Here is a 26,358-nt window from a genome sequence, read left to right as displayed (position 1 = left end):
ACCCGTGATCTTAATCTCGGGATGTTTCTAATATCGTTTCCTTTCAAGTGTGTCAGGGAGACATAAAAGTAGATATATAAAGGTCATGGAAGAATCTAAAATTAACCTCAGGTGGCACATTTGAGCCAAGTGATGGGAAAACAGAACGTGAGAATTCGAAAAACTTGAGGAGTGTGGGAAATGAGACACAAACTGTAATTCTGTCATTAGTTTTAAGGTCACTGTCATGGATCAGTCTTGTAATGGTAACCCTCCTCAAGGTAACCTCCAAACGGTTTCAATGGAAACACTGCTAAAACATTAAAATTGTCACAATTCTCCAGCCTCACAGAATGAATGCTGTAATATGTATTTCCTGAGTGTTTTTTCTAACACCGGGTTCCCTCTACTTCCTACTCCGTAGCTACAAACCCAAGAGTCTGGCAACTCCATTAAAGAATACTAAAACTCCGCATTTGCTATTAGCAACTCCAATTGATGACTCATTTTTCACAGATCTAGGCCAAAACTTGCCAATGAGGAAACTAAATTTTATTGTTCTCTGCACCCTTCTGAGTTAAACAAACAAACAAACAAAAAACAAAGAAAAAAAAAAGGAAATCCCTAGAATCTAACGGGGGCTCCAGTGGGACCTCTATTCCCCTGATCTGTGGGGGGTGTCACTGTGTGGGCTATGTGACTGTAGTTAAAACGGTCATTAGAGTCTAAGCTGGGACTTTAATATACTTCCTAAAAATGGACAGAAAAGAAAAGCAGTTTTAATTGTAAAGGAAAGGCCAGCGCAAATAATTCTGAAATAGCAAAACTCCCATCGGTCATCATCATAAATTTTTTTCCTACATACACAGAGATAAACTAATAGATGCCCAAATTGTAAAAGTAGTAAATGCTTCTAAATTTAGGCCTTGAAATGAAGAATGAGAATCTATTACTGTTACAGCTTCTAAGAGGATATGCCACAGATACATGATATACATAGATAACAACTTTGTTAAAAGTATTAAAAGTTTTTCAATGCAGACAATTATTGAACAAACAGTCTTCATTGTATACGATCACAATCAACTTGGGAACTGCATTAGGGCATACATGACAATCATGTTTATAAGAACGGGCAAATGAGGGAGGACAAGTATTATTAGCTCCATCTTTTGGAGGAGGGAGCAGGTTCAGACAGAGGGACGGATCTGCGTGTGGTTATACAAGATAGGAAGTCGCAGAGCTTGACCCCAGGGCTCCTGGCTGCAGGCTGGTCAACATACATGCCCACTGTGTCTGGAGATCTATATTTAAAACCTGCATAACTACAAAATTACAAGACAATAAACTTGTTTCAAGCCGTGTAGAAAAACATCAAGGAAGTTCCTTATCTCACTCGGGTTTTGTGACTTCACTCCCTCTGTGCTTTCCAGGTAATTCTGTATGGAGTCAGGTTGCTACTTTATATAATCCGAATATAATAGGTTCAGGCTAATCCGAAACCTCACCTGGCTTTTTCATTTTCCACTTTCTTTTCTATCGTATTTTTTGTGGCTAGGATGCCAGAATAGAATTAAAACTTACCATTGGAATTAGGCTCATAAATGTTTTTTTTAATATCCAGCAGTTAACAGTCCATCTCCCTGATATGATCAGGAGAAGGCAAAATGAATTAACACATTCAGTGGCATCTTGAAGTTTTCTAGTATATTCTGTGACAACTAACTTGCCTTCTACTGTGAGGCATTTCCTTTCTTTGAAAAGACGTACTGTCACCCAAATTAAACTTTCAAGTTCATAGAATTTCCTCTTTTCTAAGGATTTCATTGAACTGCTCTCATCCATGGTTATCCATCATGGGACGTTTCAAACTACTGTTCATTTGTATTAGAGAAAAAGAATTGTAAACCACGGGCACCTGGGTGGCTCAGTCATTAAGTGTCTGCCTTCGGCTCAGGTCATGGTCCCAGGGTCCTGGGATCGAGCCCTGCATTGGGCTCCCTGCTCTGTGGGAAGCCTGCTTCTCCCTCTCCCACTCCCCCTGCTTGTGTTCCCTCTCTCGCTGTGTCTCTCTCTGTCAAATAAATAAATAAAATCTTAAAAAAAAAAAAGAATTGTAAACCACGACTGTAGTCAGAAAAACTTTTCTTAAATCCTTGACAAGTGATTGTTCATATTTTCATGGAAGTCATCACCATTTTAATTTCTGTACCCCGTTGGAAGAGCTGTGGCTTTTGGACTAGGAAGACTTTGCTTTGAGTTCCTCGTCTGCCACATTTAAGCTGTGTGGCTTTGAGTTCATCTCACCACCCCTGTTTTTATCTTTAAAAAGTAGATAACCACTCCGGCTGGCCAGAATGTTGTTGATACGAGCGTATGTCAAAAAGTTTTACAGAACGCGGAAATCAGATGTTATTTGTCGTCACTATTCAATCCTACATGGGGAGTGGGGGGAATGATGCTATCTACTTTGTTGCCTTCAAACGCAAAAAATACAGCTGAATACACAGATAACACACGCATAACCACACTCAAGCAGACAGACCCATACTAACAAGCCACTCTGAGTCAAGATATGCATGTATAAATAGACATTTTGGCAAGGGGTTGGGAGCTTTTTACTTTTAAAGCATCACTACCCCTGGGCCTGGTAAGAGCCGATTTTAAAGTGTATTTTTCCTGAATTCAACCAAAGAAAAGTCCGAGGTCCATGAGATGTGCCCAGTTCATAAGGTATCTGCTATTGCTGAGGTTCAGCGGAGCCCAGGGGAACGGCGAAGGAATGGTATGCAGGAGGGGACAGCAAAGGCCACCCACTCTAAAAAATACGGGTTCCCAAAGTTCAGGGTCCCTCAGCTGCTCTGCCAATCCACTGCCTGCACAGTTTCTACCCAGGCACTAGGGGGCAAGAGGACCAGTGCTAACAAGAAGCCCGCGAGATTTGCTGTGAGTAATAAAGTCCTTGTATCTGACCCGCAAGTAGCAGGTCTTCAACCACAAAACATAAAACTGGGACAGGCCTACCTGTTAGCCTGAAAATCGGGTACAATCTCAAGAGCCTTTGCTGTTCTTGGCATCTCTTTTAGAGAAGTTGAATCTTCCAAAATTGGTCAAAGGGTACAAAGTTTCAGTGATGCTAGATGAGTAAGTCCTAGAGATCCACTGTTCAGCGTAGTTACTTGCACTGAACAATGCTGCGTTGTATACATTTGCTATGTGTTATCATTAATTCATTGATTCATTCACACGGTCCTACATTCAGTGGGAGGAAACTTTTGGAGGCGATGGATAAGTTTGTAGCTTTGACTGTATTGATGGTTTCGTGGGTGTATATTTATCTCCAAAGTCCTCATTAAACTGTACACATTAAATTTGTACAGCTTTTTGTGTGTCAATCACACCTCAATAAAAATTTTTTAATACCAAAAAGCGTACCAGCAAAGATGTGTGCTCGATGCTCATTAGGTCAGGGAACTGTGTGGTTTTTTTTGGTTAGAAGTCTTTTTTTTTTTTTTTTAATTGAGGTATAATTGATACATAACACTGTATTAGTTTCAAATGTAAGAAAGCATAAATGATTCAGTATTTGTATATATTGCAACACGATCACCGTAAGTACACTTAACATCTGTCATCATACATAGTTAAGCAAATTTTTTGTCTTGTGATGAGAAGTACTAAGATCCATTCTCTTAGCAAACTTTCAAATATGCAATTCAGTATGATTAACTATATTCACCATGTTGTACAATAATCCCCAGGACTTAGTTATAACTGCAACTTCATGCCTTTTGACCCCCTTCACTTATTCTTCACAACCCTTACCCCTGCCTCTGGCAACCACCATTCTGTGCTCTGTAATCTATAAGCTTGGGGTTTGGTTTCTTTTAGATTCCACATATAAATGAGATCATACGGTATTTGTCTTTTCTTTGCCTGACTTCTTACTCTTAGCTTAGTGCCCTCAAAGTCCATCCATGTCACAAATGGCAAGATTTCATTCTTTCTTGTGGCTGAGTCATATTCCATTGTGTATATGCATACCATACATTCTTCATTCATTCATTCATTCCATGGGCACTCAAGTTGCTTCCATATCTTGGTTATTATAAATAGTACTGCTATGAACAGGAGGGTGCAGATATTTTTGAGTGTTTTTGTTTTTTTCTTTCTTTGTTTTCCACCCAGAAGTGGAATTGCTAGATTATAGGGTGGTTCTATTTTTAGTTTTTTGTGAAACCTCCAAAAACCTCCATGTTTTTCATAATAGCTGTATAAATTTACAACCCACCAATAGTGCACAAAGATTCCCTTTTCTCCACATCCTCACCCATACTCATTATTTCTTGTCTTTTTGATAATGGCCATTCTAACAGGTGTCAGGCAATAGCTCCTTGTGCTTCTGATTTGTATTTCTTAGGTCAGGGAGTCCTGATATACTCTAATGTGTTTGCATACCCTGACTTAGGCTTTGCCTTTGTGAAGACAGAGGGAAAACAATCTATTTTGTGAGATGGCAATATTCCATTTTAGACCTAAGTCTTGTACTAGCTTTTGCTTATTGACTACCTATTTTATGTATGTCAGAGATACTCAGTCCTAGGTATGTGCTAGAATCTCCCAGGGAACTTTTATGAACCCCAGGCTCTACTCCAGAGATTCAAATGTAAGAATAATTGGTGGAGTATTCTGATATTCAGCCAGGGTTGAAAGCCGTTGGTATGTGAGAGGCCGTTCCGCCTCTTGCATTAGGATCTAGTACTCATGCCTTTGGAACTGGTGGGCCACCGGAGAACAGAGTTTAAGCAGTCTCAGGGTATCTCTCCACGAAGACATATCTCTGATCTTGTCTTCTCTCTGAACTTTTGTTGTGAGCATTTGAATTACTTCTGGTTCTAGTAAACCCAGAACTGGAAGCCAAGTGTGTGTCTTTAAAATAAATATCCCAGGGTCACCTGGGTGGCTCAGTTGGCTAAGCATCTGACTTTGGCTCAGGTCATGGTCTTGGGGTCCTGGGATCAAGTCTGCTTCTCTCTCTCTCCTTCTCTCTTTGCCCCTCCCCCTACTTGTGCTCTCGCTCACTCTCAAATAAATAAAATCTTGAAAATAAAATAAAATAAATATGCCAGTGCTTATTTTTGCAGACAATACCTTATTCTTTCCTTCTATTATTGCCGTGCGCTGAGTGATGCTCTCAATCCTGTTTCCTATGTTGCTGTCGGGATCCAGGATTAGGGACTCTTCATTATTGGAGCAAAAGTCATACCTATTTTTTAAAAAAAGCAAGTCATCACTATATTGCTTTGTAGCATGGTCCAGCCCATGGTGACAGGTGAAATAAAAATCACTGGTTAAGTCCTGAGATAACAAAGATAACAAAACACATTTTCCTCTTTTCCTTAGATTTTCCCCCCCATATTCATCCCCACAACTTAAAAATAGAAAATATATTTTGCTTGCTCTGAAAGCAACCCACACCAGTATATCTCCATACATCCTTCCTGTTCTAAATATTAAATACTAAGTAAAAATGCAAAAATTAGGAAATTTAATATCTAGATTTTAATCAGTTCCTAGTGGAGGAAACATGCAAACACAGGGGGAAAAAAAGAAGCTATGTTAATGAATGGAAACCTCAAGGAAATAATAGCATTTCACATCTATAAAAGGTTGGTTTTAATCAGAATATTCCATTATACAGCTAATTTTTTCCAGGGCTATTAAGTGTATATGGAAACACACAGCATGAAGCAGTTATTAAATTCTATTTCTTTCCAAGTTTTGGAGTATCATGAGAAGCTCTTTAACTGCTCAGACCTCAAAGTGTTTAATTATAAAATGATCTCTTCTGTTTCTAAAAGTCCATGAGATCTCTTATTATATGAAACTAGCTAGTAGAGTACCATTTTAAAGAGAGAAGTTAGCATGTTCTCTCCAATACACGTTCTTATCAGCAAGCTTCTATTTTCATATGGCTTATTACTCAGATTTTGGTGGAAATAGTTATTAATCTCAACACTCACAAAACTGCTCCCAGACTCCTGAATGTTCTGGTTTTTAGTGGAATCCTTTTTGCTTCCAAAGCTCCAATGACTATACTGAAGAAAGCCCAGCTTCCTTGTCCAACAGTCAAGGCCATTCATAGTCCATTCCCTACCTAGAATTTGTGGTGAGCAGAGAACCTACAGGGCTCTAATTTGTACTTGTCATGGGCAGATTATGGGGATTTTCAAGCCAGGAGGAATTTCACAGCCCAATTTCCAGAGAGAATGAGTGGTTGATCTTAGGTAGCCAAGGCGGCCATCATTTACATCAGATGACAGGGAGAGAATAAAATAAGCTGAGGAAGAAGGTAGGATAGATGGGATTGTGAAGACCAGGAAAATGTCCTGTGATTATCCCTCGATGGTCCTTGAGCTAGAAGGGACTCCAGACTGTTAAACCACTGAGTCTTCCTGGGTGGTGTCCTCTCCTGCCCTGTCATGTCTGCCCCCAGAGCTTTCCCCATGTTCTAAGTGGCCCCACTGGACCAGCAGCTCCAGGGGACCACATCTACTGTACACTCTGTCCTCACATCACAGCAAGGGCCGAGCGTGTCATTGGCATGCTATGAACACCTGTTAATATACACACAGGCATGGGGGATTGATACGCTGTTTCTAGCAAGAGCTTTCATTTGTTTTCATTGTTCATTATTTTCAAACATCTTGGTAATCACAGCCCTAGTGTAATGCCCATCACCCAGATTTAACAGTGATCCAGATTTTGCCACAGTTGTTTTGTCTATCCTTATTTCTTTCCATCTTTCTCTTTTGTGAAGTATTTTAAAGCAAATCTCAGGTGTCATTTCAGCCCTACATACTTCAGTGCATATTCCTAAAAGAATGCACATTTTCTAAGATAACAACAAGGCCATTATTACACCTAACTGTACCCACTCCATATACCAGATTTCCCCAAATGTTGGCAAAATGTCTCTCTTTTACAGTTAGATGATAAGATTTTAAATAAGAAAGAATAATAAGGACAGGCCATTCCTTAAGGAATTTATGCAATTTCTACTAGATATTCTTTATAGTCATCGGGTAAAATAAGTGAATGTTTTAACTGTTACTGATTAGTAGAGGAAAATGAACCCAAGAGAAATTATATACTTTCTCCTTTACTTGAAACCCTGTAATGCTATAGTTTTGAAATCCTGTCATTCTGCAATTTTTCGTTGTCTGTTCTCTGCACTGTTACAGCCATGCCCTGAACCGCCTTTTGACCTCAGGTCCTTCACACACGCTCAGGACACATATGAGTACAGCCAACGCACGTATGCCTTACATGTAGATGGGGTTTATTACACACGTGCACACCTGTATTGGACACGTGCGTGTGTACTTGGCATTGTGCCGTCAAACAGCTGATATTCTCTTGTATCTGGAAAAGAAGCTTTTAATTTCATTCTTTTCTCCCCAAAGAAGTGAAAAAGATAAACGGATGCCTCAGACAGAGATCTTAATTGCATACTCTTGATCTTCAGGAAAGGCAAAGAAATATGTTCGAGTACAGCGAGTCTAGGCATTTCCCAAGGGAAGTGCAGTCTGCTGCCCAAGTTCACGCGGGGCTGTCAACCTCTGACCCTTACCCCTGCCCCCAGAGGCGGCTGCTGGCAGCACAAGCCCTATGGAAACTATAGGCTAGACTCACGGCAAGGTCCTCCCAGTGCAAAGGACAGATTTTGTGGCCATTTTCTAATTTGGGGACTGGTTTTTTGTTTTTGTTTTTTTCTTTTTCCCTCTTTGTAATTGGAACCATAAAAATAGAATGTCATTTAGGAGCCTGACTATATAACAGCACTTGAAAAGAGATTTAGGGGGAGGGGAATTTGCCTAAGCCTTAAGAATACATCAAGCTCTTAAGGAAGTAGATTGTGCAATGTTTGAAGATGCAAAGATAATCACTGTGCTGGGAACCGTCTTGAGGGGGGAGGAAGCCGAACAACAAGAGGAAAGCAGCGTTCACTCCTGATTTCGCACAGGAAGCCCACAGCACCTCCTGCCAAAGGGAGATAAGAAAGCTCCCAGGCACTATTCTGGACAAGGCCACTGTTATCAGCTTCAGCTCCACACGGTCCTCTCCAAGCCCCAAGCCTCTGTCCCTCGCCTAATGAGCTTTCGGACTCCTACCTCCATTTGCATACAGCACGACAAATACAATAGCACCGAGGTATTTATAACCATTGAGACGCAAAAAATTTCCGGGGTAAGGGTGTACTCCATGTCATCTCATCAATTGCGGAGTTGAAACAAATTAGTTTGGGACTAGAGATTGATAATAAATAAGTTAAAACAAAACAGCCAAGTATATATCCAACACATGGAGCTGAGACCTTACGTGTGACATGTCAGTCTGTCTAATTCCAGGTAGGAGCCGTCTGTGGGGCTCTCCCACCTGGTCTAAGTAACCAGGCGGCGGCTTTCCACACCTAATGGGAAAACACCACCCTCCGTTGATGTAGGTGACATTACAGACCTGCAAGCTTTGGGTTGATTTTTCCTGTAGTCGTGATGGATTTGCCCTAGTCCCTTCACAGTTGTAAATATTTGTCTCCTCTGTGACCAAAGACAGATGAAGGCAGTCTGGGGCCACAGACAAAGGCAAAGCCAACACTGGGGTCAAACCCACAATCTCAACTGCCAGTCCTAACAGGCAAGCTAACCAGCCATGGGCTAGAATAATTGTAATCTACACCATGCAATATTATACTCTATTATAATAAGGGTATTTTCTACATGCTAAGCACCGTGCTATGTGATTCATATACTCTATCTCATTAATCCACACAACAACCTAAAAAGTAGTTTCTATCATCCCCCCTTTAAGGGATGGGGAAATTGAAGATTAGAGAGGTTAAGTAAATTACCCAAGGTTAAACAGCTAATAAATGGCAGAGGCAGAATTTGTTATCAGTGCTAGCTCATTCCAGAATCTGCGCACTTAACCCTTACCCCACATGCAACATAACATCCATGTCGTATCCTCACATACCGAGAGATTATTATACTTCAGTGCTTCTTTGTATGTAGGAAGAAAAGGCTTCTCCAACATTCACTACCCCAATTCTATTACTGCAGTGGGGATTTAATGTTTTGTTTTTGTTTTTTTTTTTTTGTTTGTTTGTTTTAAAGATTTTATTTATTTATTTGAGAGAGAGAGAATGAGAGAAAGCACATGAGAGGGGGGAGGGTCAGAGGGAGAAGCAGACTCCCCGCCGAGCAGGGAGCCCGATGTGGGACTCGATCCCGGGACTCCAGGATCATGACCTGAGCCGAAGGCAGTCGCTTAACCAACTGAGCCACCTAGGCACCCTTTTTTTTTTTTTTAAGACCTTTCTGCAATAAAGCTTCCTTCCAAAATATAGCAAACAACTCTTACCACACACCAAAATGTATTAAGCGCTCAAAGTGTGCACACTGCAGAATTACAGTTTAAATTAGGGCTCCCTTTGTCGTCCCAGTCCCTGAACCCAGTTCCCACTCACCTTCATAAATCCTTTGGATCGCCTTTACAGGAAATGCCAGGCAGAGTGCACCCAAAGGTACCCTTTGGTGTTCACCTGTGCTTTTTCTTAGTGCTGGCTTTGAACAATTCTGATTTTCAGACTCTGTTCATTCCTCCTGCCTTCCTGTCCCCTCCCCCTACCTCAAATGCAGAGCTCACACTTTCTTTTCTTTAGAGGGTGTATGGTTGCATCTGGTGGAATCAGAAGGAAGCATCCAGCTGGGTGAGCTTTAGCCATTGATGGTTAGTATCTATGTATTCTTTGAAGTGGCCTTCTCAGAACGGTTCAACACTTCACTGAGCCTTTCTAGAAACTGACCATCTGTTTAGTGCCTGTTATGATACCCACGCCTCCTGGAGATACCCAGTAGGACTTCTCATGTCTTGATTGATTTCTAGCAAATTCTAGACGGTCTACTCCATAGCCTGAATCTCAAGATAAAGATTTTTTTTTTTTTTTTTGGCTCGCCTTTCATCCCTTGATAAATAAATGATATTAAGCTGATCTTTCTTTCAACATTTCTGTTCTGCTAAATCCTGACTCTTGGTTGGCTGAAGGGAAACTGGCTGTTACTGAGCTGCTACTAATGTGTCAGGCCTGGGTTGGGGAGGCTATACACATTTAATTCTCACAGTCCAACCAGTTCTCACAGTCCCCCTTCGGTGAAGCAGGCATTATAATGCCCATTTCAAAAATCATTTTACAACGAAGGAAACCAAGACTCAGAAAAACCAAATGCTTTGCTCAGACTCACAGAGAAAATAGCAGACCTAGGATCAGAACCCAGATATACTCCACCCTTCCCACCACGCCAGAACTCAGCCCATCACACAGGATGAATTCTGTTCCCCGGGAACCTCCCCAAACCTTTATCACCATCCTTCACAGGGTGAATCTGGCTCAGAGTCACAGGTTAGAGGAAAACTCTGTGGTCCTCTGAATCAAACTGGTACAAAGTCAGACACCAAGAGAAAGTGAAAAATTAGCTTTCAAGAGAAGTAGCACCCAGTCCTTTGGTGGAGGGGGAAAGGGCAGAGGCATATTTTATAACTACATTTTTGACATAAATTCTGGTTTGTTTTGATCATCAAAATGTCTTGATGCTAAAATTATAGGAACTCTTAGGCTCCTACTGGCTGATGAAATTTATCATTTAAAAAAATCTTGCAGCGAAATATCAAATCTAACTTTTATCACAGGCCTTGTCTTTCCCTATAACTTACTTGTGTCTGCGCAATCCCTGCACATGTTCTGGGATGAAGCGGCCTTGTTTTATTGTGAATTCCTATACAGTTGTAGCAGGCAGCAGACTTTAAAGAGGACCTCTGGGGTGGGGGTGGGGGTGCGCCGTGGTGAGCCGAGCACCCAATACCCGGTGGCTGCCTATCTGAGCCTGAGCCATGCCCAGGAATGAATGTATATATCGATTTAGAATGAAAGCACATTTAGCTGGAAAAGAGGCTCTAGAAAGCCCTACAAAGTCTCAAGGCAGAGAATAACCTCCCTCTCCCTTTTTTTCTTTTTTGGATGATGAAATCTGAGGACTTCTGGTGTGGACTCTGCTTATCTGTTTAATGGGATTTGACTGCACGTGCTAACTCTGATTAGAATCTGTTTATACAGAATATTGAATCATTTCAAGTTACAAAACAAAGGGGTAGAGCAGTAATAAAGAGCAAGTCGAGGCTGTAAAATGTCTTTAAAAAAAACTAGAAAGGAAAAAAAAAAAAAAAAGGACCAGCTGGCAGCGTGCCAGAGGGCACGGCCGGGGCTGGTCCCCCACTATGGCGCGCCGTCCTGGAGAAGGGCCTGAGGTAAACTTTCCTCTGCTATGCGGCTGTACTACCCCACATTAGGGACAGTGGGTCTGAGCCTTCAGATTAATATAATCTGCAAACACTCTCCAGTCCCCTCCTCTAGCGTTCTCTCAAAACAAACAAAACAATATAGGGGAGGGGACACTGGCAGAAAAAGATGTGGAGGTGGAAGGAGTGTTTAGACAGAATGGTTCCTGCTCCTTCTGCTCCAGGAAAAGGGCCTGGGCCTTCGGGGTGGTCACAGGGTCACACCAAGGGGATCCTGGACAAGTGACTCTCGCGCACGGACAGACCTTGTGACGCCTTGGAGCCCATACTGAAAACTACTTCTTGTCTGAATGGAGAGGGGGGAGTGGAGAAGGCTTTTCGGGGATTGAAGGCTCTGGGTCAGCTCCTTGGACAATGGTGGAGGTGATCCAGCACCCGGGCCACCTCTGTTTCGATAAGAGCTTTTCCGTGAGCCTCTTGGCCTGCGCTGCTTCCTGTCCTCCAGGGTCTCGCGGTCCATTCACACTCAGAACAAGGCCTCCTCTCTCCCTGCTTGCTCCCACCAAGAGCTCCAAGCTACCCCTGACTCTGCCCCTCTCTCTTGCACAGAATCTGAGCCAAGGGCCAAGGCATCCTTGCAACCCTATTACCGGGGTGACTAAGGGTGGATACTTACTTGGCCACACCTAGATGTGGGTCTTCACAAGAACACCTATTTTGTTCATTCATTTTTTCTTCTAAGTGAAAGATAGGTCAGCTGAGGAAGGGTGGTTTGACATATAAGAATTCTTCAGGGAAATCTCAAGAGGAGCTACAAATAATATCCTTAAACCCATTCAAGGAGTCTTAAGGTGTTAGCTCTAAATATTTCAAGCTATGGTTACATTTTGTTCTCATGGAAAGGAAGAAAGCACATGACTTACTATATAGCTGTCAAGGCTGAAATGTCCAGAGAGCCTTCAGGGGTAGGAGGTGGTCAATCACAATTTAGCATTAGAAACACAGAACCTAGACCTAGTCTGACCTGAGTTCAAATCATAGTTTTACAACTTCCTAGTTCTGAAAGCCTGGACAGCAAAATCCCAACTGTGAGAATCATAGTCACAGAAAATCATAGTCTTTTCAATCCTTTGAATAGTTCTGAAATAGAACTTTTTTTAAAGATTTATTTATTTGGGAGAGGGAGAGCGCACGCAAGCAGGGGGAGGGGCAGAGGGAGAGGAAATCTCAAGCTGACTCTGTGCTAAGTGCGGAGCGCACTGCCAGGCTCAGTCTCACAACCCTGAGATCATGACCTGAGCCAAAATCAAGAGTTGGACGCTTAACCCACTGAGCTGCCCAAGCGCCCTGGATCATTTCACTTTTAATAAATTCTGCTTTGGTGTTAGGCCGATGATCAACACTAAGGGATGTGATGATTTCCAGTCCTGTGACATTCACTGTAGTGGAAATGTGATTGAGGAGTTTGTGTATACCACATCCCAAGGATTATGACAGGAGAAATCATTTTTCTCGGATTTCAGTTCCCTGAAAGGCTGTACATCTTTTGGTTTGTTTTTATCTGATGGGCCCCTTCATCTTGCCAACATTTATTTCATTTCTCTTTCTCTCTCTCGACAACTAGAAAGTAAAAGCATATGAGCCATATCTCTGTACTAGCCTTACCGCATTTTCTCCTTTCATTCAGAGTTGCTAAATTATTTATTGTACTCTTTGTGAACCGCCTCAAATCCTTTGGGAAATGAATGTGTTCTTAACACTGCCAACTCGAAAGAAGTAACCCCATGTTACCACGTCTTACTAGTTTTATTACAGGAGTTAAAAGACCAACAGAAGGGAAATAATTTACAGAAGAGTCTTTTGCTGTCAATGATGGTAAACATCAGGGTGATACTAAACGAGTTAATTTATGCAATGTGCCTAGCACAGTGCCCAACACACACTAGATGGATTGATAATGTAAGCTGTCCTTTCATTATCTCGCTAGATAGAGAGCTACTTAAGAGCAGGGACTATGTCTTGTTCACCATTATAACCTCCGGGCCTAGCCCAGCCACCGGGTAAACAGCAGAGGAGCACACCCACCTCTTGCTCAGTTAACCATCTGATGAGAAGAGTGAATCCTGACAATGGCCTGACTAGATGTGGATTCAACCCCGTGTCAGGTGTCAACCCACCATCCATCATTTACCTCCAACGTGCTGAAAAAGGGGCACTGCTGACCCTCAAATGACCTCCCATGTCTCCCTTCAACGAAGCACCATGTCACCACCATCAGCGCCTGTCTACTCACGGTGAGGAGTACTAATGGAGACAGAGGGTCTGACTGGGACCTGGACGGACTCCTCACAGCATTATCCATATCTGACCAACTGACAGTCATGGACAATTTCAACTTAGGCAATGATGCTCACGTGTGGAGAAGCATCTTCTGGTCTAACAGAAAATAGAAAACCAACCAGCAATGGTCTTCTCTTTTCCTCAAGGGTAGGCAAAAATATTGGATCATAATCATTAGCACATTTTATTCAAATAAAAAAATATATATTCATACATATTCCATTTAAGAAGTAAAATCATGTCCTCTGAGAGAAGTAGAAGATTTAGTTCCTTCTGTTACTAAGGAACATATACATTTATTGAAGAGACAAGTCAAATACATGCTCAGGTATCAAAATATCAGAAAAATGTCAGAATATAATTGAGCGCAAGCAAGTAAGATGTCAAGAGTCCATATGCTACCATCACTGGACAAGACTTGGGTCAATGAACATTTGAATAGCTGAGGTAGAATTCTCAAATGCAAGCAGATTGAGGATATTATAGCTCCTCTAATTTCCTAAAAAAATCTGAAAACTCTATGCTTTCTGGTCCCATCTTAATTTCTTTGGAGTAAATCACCGTACTCAGAAGACCTGTCTAAAGATGCAAGCACTGGGGCAGCTGGGTGGCTCAGTTGGTTAAGTGTCCAACTGTTGGTTTCAGCTCAGGTCATGATCTCGGGGTCTGGAGATCGAGCCCCAAGATGGGCTCCATGCTCAGTGCGGAGTATGCTTGGGACTCTCTCTCCCTCGCCCTCTGCCCCTCCCCCCTTCTCTCTTTCTCTCCCTCTCAAACAAATAAATAAATCTTTGGGAAAAAAAAATAAAGATGCAAGCACGTTTCTGGGAGAACATTAACCTAACAGCACGGATCATTTTGTCAGAATATTGTCAGCTTCCACAGGATACCAGCGTGTGCATGTTGCCACCTCAGAGGGAAGCTGCTTTGCAGGGGACAGCCCTAGAGTGGTCTAAAAATACTGGACAGGTTCCAGCAAACAAACTTAGCGCTTGCAGTGCACCAGCCATGGAGCTAAATACTTCATATATATTAGCTCATCTAATCCCCTGAACAGCCTACGGTGTCAGTGCTTTCATCTATCTCTACTGTGTAGGTCAGGAAACTCGGACGCACACGGTAGTTTATTCTACCCAGATGCTGGTAGACCGTAGTAGGTGGTGGAGACAGGATTCAGGCTCCAGAGCCCATGACCTTAAACTCTAGACTAGATTTTTCTGTATTCTATCTTTTAAAATTGTTTTTTGATGGTCATTAACGTATTTCTCAAAACATATTTGCTTTCTGGATATGAGCCTTTGCCCCCAAATTACTCAACTTAAGGTCGAAGTAGTTGTTACAGAGACAATCCTAGTAGTGAAAATGAAGTGCTTGGTAGGTGATGCTCAAGAGGCCAAACTCTGACACGTCACAACCAGGGCTGGTTTCCTAACAAGGAACTTAAACTTTCTGTAATGGTAATAATCCCAGGATCTGCCTCATAGAAGTTCTGCAATAATTAAATGAGACAATATATATAAAGCACACATTAAGCACTTAATGTCCTATAGATAAGTGCTCAATAATTTTCAGCTATAAAAGAAAGAAAAATAGAAATCCTAGGCCACAGGGTCTTCTTCTGGACGTGATCTTCTGTTTGGCTCTAAGTAGTCTCTAAATACCCATTCTTGTTATCCTCACCTTACATAGCCAAAGGCTTTTTCACACGAGAGTATTTCTCAGTAAGGTAGCATAGTTTTCAATGACGAAGACAAGGCATATGGAACATTAAATGCCTCAGGAAATGGGATAACATGCCCTTAGATAATTCTTTTATCTACTTATTTATTTTTAAAGATTGTATTTATCTATTTGAGAGAGAGAGAGAAAGAGCTCGCGCACATGAGCAGGGGGTAAGGGCAGTAGGAGAGGGAGAAGTAGACTCCCTGCTGAGCATGGAGCCCGACTTGGGGCTCCATCCCAGGATCCTGGGATCATGACCCAAGCCGAAGGCAGATGCTTAACCAACTGAGCCACCCAAGTACCCCCCCCCCCCACTCCAGATCATTTTTTTAAAAACTCAAGTGAAAATCCAAGTTCTTGGATTCTGAGGCTTTGATCTTCAGACGTGCAGGACAGAGTTTCAGGGACACAAGGCACATGACACATGCCAAAGATGGGCTACAGGAGTAAGACTGCCAGCAGTGAGCCTGTGGAAGTCTATCAGTCTGCACGGGCGAGGGACAGGGTGGGCCTACGGGCAGTAGATGGCAGAAGAGCCAGGCATCAGCCAGGAAGGCTGGCTCAAGTACAATGAATGACTGGCTCAACAATTTAGCCCTTGTTTGAAAATTCCACATCGAGTCCATACCCACCTTTCCAATTTTGGGTTTTAATTTTTCTCAGCCCAAATCTGAGGCATCAGCCAAGTTACTCTTCACGCATGTCCTTTTCAACTCTTCAACCCATCCTTGTCCCCATGTTACTCTGCCACATCTATGTTCCTTTCCATCTGCCATTCTAGTACCTACCCATCATCTTTAGGACTCAGATCTTATTTCCCCCACAGAGTTTCCTCTAAACTGCAGGAGTCCCCACCTACCATCCACTGAAACCATGATGGTTCATTTATTCATCCAGATTACAGGCACCTCCCACGGAGACTCAAGGCAATGTTGTGGTGGAAATAAGAATGAACGGGAATAATAAACAGGTAATCAGAGACTTGAGTCTAGTCCCGCTTGCCATTAACTAGCTGCTAGGTGAGGGATTAATTATTTATCTTTGAGCCAGTTTCTCCTCTATAAAACAAGCTCTTCTTAATCTCGAAGATTCCCTAATTCTAAGTGAATGAAGCATCTTTCAAAGTGACTAAATCAAGGCCTGCGGTGGCGTCCATGTCCTTGTTGCATTTACTCATCAACTATAAACTCAAACTTTCTCCTTCATTTTCTTTTGTCCCCGCCCCCCCCCACTCTTCATCTCCTTTGTTCTCCTGTGCCTCCTGCAAAAATCCACAGCTTTGTGAGCCCCCTGAGGGCTGAGTGCTTGCTGAATCCTGATCCAGAAAAATAATCCTGAACAACAAAGGAGGGAACAGGACTTCCTGCGAGAGATCAAATACCCCTGCAAGGTGAGAAAGTCAGAGAGAGGAACAGTGCCACCACAGTAAAAGTGCCAAATTGACTGTATGACTTGCTACCCTTCTCAGGTTGGTCTTATTTAGACCTGCTCATCCCACTGGGGTTGATACCTCCTCAAAGGGTCTATTCCCACCTGCAGGTCTGGGGCCCAAACCAGTGCAGCTCATCCTCAGTTCCCAAAGTAATTGTGACATCTGAGTTGAATTCTCCCAGCTGCTCTCTCTCCTCTCCCCTCCCATCCTTGGTGCAACTAATTTAACAGGTGGACTCCAAAGGATCACTGGTGACACGAGTAAACCCAGTGGGTTAGGCCGGTGACTCCCCAAACCTGTCCCCCTCAAGGATTTCTGCGCCTTCCTCTGGGAACCCATGGGGGTGCACTTAGAGGAGTCCTGTGGGACACCAATGAAAAGTAACCTTCTGAAATGCCAACCTACTTAGCCTCTCTTATTCCATGATCTGAAGACACCTGAGAAATAACTTTCTGAGCTTCAGTTTCCTAATGGGAAATTATGTCCCTTCAGGAATATTGTACAGATTAGGGATAGTGTATGGAAAGGGGTGAACACAGCTTTGGCACTAGGAAGGGCTCACTGATTACATCTGTTATCATTAAGTAGAAGTGGCATTCAAGGTGACAAGACACCCCCCGAAGCTTCGAGAGAAATTATGAAGAAACAAGTTCTAGTGACTTGAAGTGCATTATAAGGCACCATCTGGCCATAGTCTAAATCCATTACATCCTTTCTCTCTTCTCAATGCACCAGGCTCTACTTTTTCACCCAAAAAGGCAGTGAGGTTACATTAAAACCACAGACCAGAGTTCATATTTCAAGAAACAGTCTACCGATTTTATTCTTTGTGCTACACCAGCGATGGCGGGGGGACAAAACAGTCTACTAAGTCAATGGAGGTCTAACTAAAATGTAGATTTCCAAGAACAGGTGCATGTTTTATAAGTGATTGGTCCTATTTATCCATTACCTAATGCTCTTGTGTTAGGACATTAGTTTCTAAGATTCAGTAAGAAAATGCCCATTCCGTTTTTAAAAATCTGTAAGTAAGGCCAAAGAAAATTTGAGAGGTTCTGCCAATCTTCTTTAAGGAATCTTCCCAAACTATGTGTTATTACCTTCTGGCATTCCTAATCCTGGGAAGCAACACTGAATTTTGCTCAAAAGATCCCTAAAAAAAACCATTCCTATGACTCAGCCTTTTGGTTTAATTTAAACACATAATGAAATGTTTGATAGCAATTACAGGAGACAGTTAATTCATTAGAAACAATTATTCCTCAGACTCGCTGTATTACCACGAGGAGTGGGGAAAGGAGGAAAATCTCACAAAGCAGAGAAAAGTGGCATACAGGCATTTGGCACATGAACTCGTGCTCTGTTCTCAGGACTTTGTATGAAATATTAATAAGGGCCCTCGTCCAAACATTCACATTGGGCAGCATGCACTTCCTCATCCAGCAATTATATAACAGAAAGCAAGAAGTTTCTCATTAGGAGGGGAACATTCACATTCTGCTTGTGATGAAAGCCTCCTAAAGACGATGGCCCGATTGATTTGAGCTTGTTTGTTCAAGCTCAAAGTCCTGCTGAAGTGGTCTTTGGTGAATGAGTCTTCTTTAAAGTCCCCATTTTGATTCAAGGTTTTGTGTATGGCAAACTAAAATTCTCGACAGCATGCCTGCTTTGGGTCCCTGAACCCATACGTACCCCGCACAGAAAATATGTCAAGAGATGCATGGATACAAATTATATGTACACTTAGGAGGAATGTGATAAATATTAAAACACTCAGTACGTGATATTTCCAAAAGAAGAGGTCTTTTTAAATTATGCTTCCCTCTGACATCTGACCTACATTTAGCCCCCAGGAAATGCTGACTTTTTCAAAAATGTTTACACTGTTAACACTTTCATTTTGTAGATAGAATATGGGACATAAAATTGTTTCAGCAAAATAAATAAATAAATAAATAACAGACATTCATGCTGGCAGTCAATTAAGTCCTTGAGTACATCTCTAATTAACTACCATTAACAATTGTTTTGTTTCAGTCCTGTTAGTTTTGTGCATCAGTGGGGTATGTGAAATTACGTTTCTCTCAGATGATCCATCCCTCTCACATCCCTAATGATTCAGGCCTTCCTTTCTTTGCCAATTTGCTGAAGTAAACAATAGAGGGATGCAATTAAGCAAGCCCTTCTCATAGTTCCTAGATGTCTCTGCCTTCCCTTATTTTGTAGGCCACCTCGCCCCCCCCTCCCCCATGCCCCCAAGAAGCCCAGCAAACCACACTTGGTCCTGGAGTGGTCCGCTTTTCCTAGACCCAATCCCCTGTCCTCTACTGCTGGTCAGATGAAGAGTGTTCAGAAATGAGCGCCTGGGTGGCTCAGTTGGTTAAGAGTGTTCAGAAATGGGATGTCAAATTGTGTGGTGGAATGATTATATCCTATTAAACTTCTAAAGCCTGTAACTATTTGCCATTCCAGATCTGACTGGCTTTAGAGTTCTGGAAGCAGTCCCTTGAAATGCCACGTACGCCTATCGGGTTTTTCCTAGCAAATCCCCCATTTTGGCTAAGAAAGTAATACAGGATACTCTACCCCTTTCACCTGCCATGACTTGAGAATCCAGTGACATTTTTTGCATTCTGAAGGGGCTCGTTGGCGAAAGATCAAATAAAGCAAGCAAGGTTTTAGGGCTAACTGGGCAAAGAACGATAATGCCTTTGCTTGGATGGGTTGGACCAAGACCAGCAAAGGTAGTCCAGCTTGGCCCTGAAGAAAATGTGGGTTGACACCAGCAATGCAGGAGCAGAGGGTTGTTTTTTTTTTTTTTTTAAATGGGTGATTACTCGCAATATAATTACTGAGGCAGTTCTGTACCACAGAATACATACTTACACACGCGTAAGGCTTTTCTACAACCATTCAGCTTTCACAGGTTGGTTTTTTCAGTGAATTTGGCACTGATCCTCAGAGTTAATCCTCAGGTCAAATTGCTTTATAATTTGCAAGAAGCAGAAGGGAAATATCAGTGTGCAACAACTAGGAAATTATTTCAAGCTTTTCTGAATGAAGAAAACGTCATTTTAAGTGATTTTCTCATTTCACTCACGAATAGCTGTGTATTATAGGAAAGGGGAAGCAGGGCAGTTACCATTTACAGAAGGGGAAATTGAAGCACAGATTAAATAACTGGCCAAGGTCACAAAGAAGTCAGGGCCTGTGCCAAGAATAGAACCCACTTCCTTGCTTCCCAGGTCTCTATCCCTGAGACTGGGAAAAAGATATTCTGCAGGTACGTGTATGGAGAAAATAAGTAACGACCAGCTGTGTTTGATCTTATAGCATTAAACATACATGCTGAAGGCCAATGGTGTGTATCTTTGTTTTGCACACGGCTGGTGCGGTAAGTAGACGGGTGACAGTATATTTGGGTTGAACACTGATGATGTGCAACATGCATTTGTAAGATGTGAACAATGTGAATGCAAGAGAAGTAGCCGAAGTTTCTCTCTGTGTATTTTTATTGGTCATCACAGAGAGCCAATGAAGAAAATGAGATTTTTCACAAAGAACTTGATACACTTAACAGCCTCTTTCACTAAAGGCCACTCTATTATCATCTATCAGTGTTATTTGTGACCTCAACAGTTAGCTGGGGACAGAGAATTAAAGCAGCCTGTGATGGAAAGAGCGTGCGGTCTAAAAACAAACCTGCAGTAATCAGTGACCACAGGCCACTTCACCCTCCCTGGAGAAAAGACCCAGACACATTCAACATTTGAAAAGCAGGCCTTAGTTTTAGAAAGAAGACAAGACAACCTCGGAAACAACTGGGGAGACTCTGGGCACAGACGGGGAGCGGAGCCGTGTTAATCGGTTAACGGCGAGCATCAGGAAGGATGACCCAGCCTCAGCCCACTCACCACCCCTCTGGTTTCGGGGAGCAAAGGACCCAGCCAGGCCTGCTATTCTCCAGTCAGTTACTGGCAGGGCTCCTGGGCGCTCGAGCATGCATCAGTAAAAGCAATCTTGCAACATCTCAGACTCTTTCTGAGAAAAATGTAACTGGTGATCTGGAGTACCAGCATCATGCCAACACTGTCCATTCCCTGTTTCCCACTAGGGACCCACAGATCCATGTCCTCCATTTCCCGAAGAGGGGTCCCCTCCCTCCAGTCCAAGATTGTTACTCTTTCCTTTAGAGACCAAGCTCCACACAGTGGGCAACCTCATGCACACTATTCCCTGCGAGACAGAACCAGCACCGTGGCAGAGAGATATGTGGCAAAGGACTATGGGAGCAAGACCCGCTCATTGCATGGGCGGGTCAGGAGTTCCACATAGTGCTTCAAAATCCAAGGGGGACGTGAAGTTCTAGAATCTACTGTGGACTCCCTCCGTAGGAATCAGCTCTCCCACGTCCCACTCTGCCCCACTCTGGCCTTTGCCAACCCACAGGTCAGAACCACTTCCTCCCATGACAGGAAACGAGTGAGTGAGAGGCCGCACAAACTGGGATGGTTACTTTAGTCCCCCGCTGCACAGCCTTTGTCGTCTTGCTTTTGCTTTTGCCTAACTCAGCTGTATTTCCTTCATTTCTCTTCTTCTGAAAAATCGTGTTATGTTTTCCTCAATTCTACAGGCCACACCTACTCCATTTCTATTTCTCAAGCACAGCAAAATACACTTTACTTTCCACAACTTGTGTTCATTTCTCAGAAGCGCTGGTTAGGTTAAAAATTGTCACTGTTGTGAAACTAGCTCTATGGTAGGCAGAAAATTCTTTTCACGTTCCTTAAAAGTTTTGGAGGCTTAGACAATTTTATCCCACTGCTAGCAGTAATCACAACCTTGCCTTTTTTTTTTTTTTTTTTAAAGATTTTATTTATTTATTTGAGACAGAATGAGAGAGACAGAGAGCACATGAGAGGGGGGAGGGTCAGAGGGAGAAGCAGACTCCCCGCCGAGCAGGGAGCCCGATGCGGGACTCGATCCGGGGACTCCAGGATCATGACCTGAGCCGAAGGCAGTCGCTTAACCGACTGAGCCACCCAGGCGCCCCACAACCTTGCCTTTCAACGGCACTCCGTACCTTTCCCAAATACATGATCTCATTTGAACCTCATATTGTCTCTGGGAAGTGTGTGTAATCATTTGTATTTTATATGAACAGAAGCTGTAAACTACACACATGTGAAAGGTACTCTGAGCTTAACTACCCTTATGCATACTCCCTAGGTTATGCCCACACTAACCTGGAACAAGTTTAGGAATATCTATTTAGAAGTCTCTGCTAGTTGCTAAGGATGAGGAAAAATCCAAAATTCCACTTCATTTGGAATTGACAAGTTATTTTAATGCTATTAAAAATTCAAAAGAAATATTCTAGCTCTCCTGCTACGTTACCACCCAAATGTGCAGAAAAGTAAAAGGGGGAAAAGATTCTGCCATATTTCCTCTCAGCTCATTAGGAATGTGAGTTGAAAAGTAACTACCTTTTTCCTCCTTTCTTTTATTCTTAATGTTTTATAAGAACAAACTCTAGGTGAATCAGAAGCATAGCTAAAACATAGCTCAGCTGTGTATCACAGTTTTGTTTTTTTTTTTTTAAAGGAGGAAATTTCTGTTAATTTTATTTATGGTTCTTATTTTCCACAAAGGTAAACTAGTTGAGCAATAGTTCTGACAGTTTCAAAATATATTTAATGTATTTACTGGACTCCAGAAAACTATGCAATTTAAGTCTGAACCTCTTTAACTTAGATACATTAACCAGTTGGCCATATTAAACCAATTAATAAGTTTGAGCTACTTAAAACAAATACATTCAAACCTCAAAACTAATGTAATGCTTCGCTTGTGTCCATATATAGATATGTCCTTTAACTAGAGCCTAAAATTTAAATACCAAGAACTATTCTATATATTCACGAGTAATATGGACATGTTACCACCTAATCTCTTTTGACAGTCATGCGTAGATACCACCGTGCAAATATGTTACTATGTAACTCAAAATAAAATTTTAAAAATTCATGCAATAGATCTCCCCTTTATTCAAATGTCACTAACTAAAATTCCTATCTACAATGGAACCTAGGTGTTAAATATATAAAATACATTTATATAAAGACATATTTGAAAACTTCTAGTAATTAAAGAAGGCTCCATTTCTCTGTCAATTTTAGCTCCTATCTCTCTGACAGGGTGAAGTAGAATTATTCTATTTTCCTAGTTCACAAAGGTCCTGTATATCTTTCTGAACTATTTCTAAGTTAAACGTACTGATTTAACCACCAAGCACCAAATTCGGGCCTGACACACGTAAGCTACTTGGTCTGTTGACTTAGGAAAAAAAAAAAACAACAACTTCTTATGGATATGCACATTTTGTAGCAGATAATTTCAAGCAGCAACATATATTGTTTTAATGAAGCATCACTGAAAAAGTTAAAGCTTTCATTTCTGATCTGTCTTGTGATTGGTTAAAAAAAAATGCCTTGATCAGAGAATAAGTCAGATGGTTAACAAACATTTACTGAAGATCTGAGGCACTGCTCTGAGTCTTGAGAGAAGAGGAATTAGACATCTTTCGAGACCTTGGCAAATTTACTCTGTGACACAAGAGAAGGATCCCATGTACCACAAAGAAATCAGAAAAAGAGAGCTAATGCCTCCAAAGCTTTACTTCAAATGACTTCATTCCCCAAACCATATTTTATTAGCATTATTCAAACCCAACTTTATAACATTATATTCCCTCACTCATAATTGCTATTTTCTAAGAGGGTTCCTAGCTCTGCCCTAAATAGAATCGAAATTTTATTTTTATTTATTTTTTATTTTTTAAGTAGGTTCCATGCCCAGCTTGGAGCCCAATGAGGGGCTCAAACTCACAACCCTGAGATCAAAACCTGAAACTGACTGGGCCACCCAGGTGTCCCTAGAATTGAAATTTTAGATTTGCTATTGTCAAAACAAAAATTAAAAACATCTATAAAAGGCTATGTTATTCCCCCAAAATTCAACTTTATACTTTTCTCCAAATAGCTTAAATTATTTAGTTATTTTTCACTTATTTGCATGTTAGGTTAGCACAAATATCCAGGCCTTAAGGGAATAGATCCACAAATATGGGTGCCTACCCCTAAATTAGCAAAATCATACAAAATCTCAGTAGATCTCACTTTCTTTTGGGTTAAGTATCCACAGTGGTAAAGAAGATAGTCAAGATTTGTAATTTCTCCATATTTCTATTCTTAGGAAATGACATTCACATGAGAAATTGGGACATGTGTGGAAACAGCTACTTCTCGGGAACCCCAGGACTCACCAGTAGCTTTCACTATCAGAATGAAAGACTTCAAGCAAAAGATTACAACACAAGATGAAGAGTTGAAATGGCAGGAAGAATCCAGAAAACCAAACAGTCCCTTCTGTTTATGCTAGAATTGTGTCTTACTTTTTATCAAGCTAATTTTGTTTTCGTTTTTGTTTTTTCTTTTAAATAGCAACTTTCCCGACACTCCACAAGTGGAGTTAAAAGCAACAAAGCAAATATTAGGGCATAATGATTGTTCTTGGGCGGTCTCAATAGTATCTGATTGTTGCACTTATCAACTCTATTCCTGTCCTTCAAATTAGCTCTCATGAACTGTCCTTAGCATCATTCCTCTAGACTAAACAAAAATGGGAAAAGAGCAAACAGGACTCAGTCATCAACAGGATGCAAGGAAATGCTGCACAATGACCAGAAGGTAGGGACGTATCCACTCAGCAAATACACAGTAAGCCTCTACCACTGTGTGTGCCGGGCCCTAAAGACACAGAGCTGCTCTCAGTCAGCTCAGGGCTTAGAGATAAAACAAATATATGCAACTGTATGCAAACCCAGTAAAGTAACAAGGCGTAAATGAGGCGTGGTTCCTACTGAAGAGGGAGAAAGGAATCTGAATGAGGCAGTCAGGAGAGTTGGCAAAGCTAAGCCTTGGAGGGTAAGGAAGGACTTCTCAGGAGGCAGCAAATGGGTGGAAACGAAAGAAGAGCATGAGCAAAACCTACGACGGGTAGTGATCACCAGGGCAGGGAAGATCTCCTATCATACCCAATGTTCACAAAATGGGAAATGGGAAAGCCACTGTAGCTGAATTAGCCAAAGTCTGGAGGTTCTCAGTTGAAAACAAGACTGGAGTTCCAACTGAGCTTCAAGAAAGGCTCACAAGGTGACCTTGATTCTGTCCCTGTGCTCCTAAAACTATCAACTAAAGAGAAAAATTATGAAATGGTTAGAAACGAGTAAGGAAGAAAAGTAGATATTGCCGACTTTTTCCCATGGGAGGGAAAGCCTTTGCCCCAAATATAACTGCACATCCCATTTGCAAACTTCCATCTGTGTCCCTTAAAGAATCTCGAGTCCAGGTATAGCAAGTATTCGAAAGTTAGAAAACAAACTGTCCTTACCTTGCTTTGGAATGACTGTGGTTACAGGCACGCCAGAACCACGTGACCGTAGGCTGAGGTAAACCATAAATGGTACAAGTCAGGGTCTGTCTGCTGCCCAGGGGGTAGAGAGTTGGGTCTGGAAAGGATGACACGGCCTTTTCATAGATCTGGGGTTTCACTGGAAGGGAGATGAACAGGACAGAAGTCAAGAGCTGTACAGTGACTTTCTCTGGGTCTACAACATGAAGGCCCGCATTCTCCTTGGTTTTGATGTCGGGGAAACCAACACATATCTGTTGTCATTACTGCCTTTTTTAAAAAAATAAATAAAAGTGTTTTGATAACAGTAAAAATTGATTCCATGGTGTGTACGTCATGATTACAATGATAAAAAATCATATTGCTTATGGAAGATAACGAGCAGACATGAAATCGGTATGATGGGGGCGTACATGGTTTTAAAAATCATTACTTAAAAGTGTGTTTTCTCTGATGTTGTTCTATTGACTTCTGGTTTACAAATTTTTCTGAACTGCACCCCTGCCAGAACCAGAAGAAAGTACGAACAGCAAACTTACCATTTACAATCAAAATGGTGGTGAGGTTTTTAAACACACTGGACTTCTTGATGGCCAGCAAGATCGTGTAATCCCCTGCATCTTCTGCAGCAACATCTTTGATAATTAACGAGTAGCCATGAACCAAATAGCGAGGAGATTTCTCAGTCACAGGGAACCCATCTTTTAACCTGTGGTTAAGAGTGTGATTGGGAAGTCATTCCACACGGCCTCTCAGATATCACTTTAACGCTGTCATTTACATTTGTGAGCTCAAGTTGATACGCTCCAAGCCTTTGGTCCTCCACATTCATTTTACAAATGTAGACACTAACTTTTCAGTAAAGCCAGGTGTGGTTTTTAAATGGAGAAACACTTCACATTTATTGGCAAGGAGGAAGAAGTATGTTGAAGGAAGAAAGAAAAGCGATGGTTTTAAGGTACCCACAAGGATGCTGGTCACCACGTGACTTAAGTATTCACCCAGCAGCACTGGCTGATCCCATCGAGATGTTTTTCAGTTTTCCATGAGGCTTCATT

General features: G+C 41.8%; 1 protein-coding gene across 1 annotated transcript in view; it reads right to left on the bottom strand.

Annotated features, from left to right (window-relative positions):
- Window positions 1–26,358, bottom strand: part of FLT1 (fms related receptor tyrosine kinase 1) — a 174,246-nt gene that overhangs the window by 86,932 nt on the left and 60,956 nt on the right. Inside the window, exons 9-11 of the mRNA XM_035003626.1 lie at window positions 25,840–26,009; window positions 25,280–25,439; window positions 5,131–5,245 (exon numbers count right to left, since the gene is read on the bottom strand). Of these exons, the coding sequence (XP_034859517.1) occupies window positions 5,131–5,245; window positions 25,280–25,439; window positions 25,840–26,009 (445 nt within the window). The remainder of the gene's footprint in view (window positions 1–5,130; window positions 5,246–25,279; window positions 25,440–25,839; window positions 26,010–26,358) is intronic.

The sequence above is a fragment of the Mirounga leonina genome, unplaced genomic scaffold (genome assembly GCF_011800145.1).
Source record: "Mirounga leonina isolate KUSES-001 unplaced genomic scaffold, KU_Mleo_1.0 Mir_127, whole genome shotgun sequence".
Classification (NCBI taxonomy): Eukaryota; Metazoa; Chordata; class Mammalia; order Carnivora; family Phocidae; genus Mirounga; species Mirounga leonina.
The sequence above is the reverse complement of the archived record's forward strand: the minus strand, read 5'-3'. Positions and strand labels throughout refer to the sequence as shown.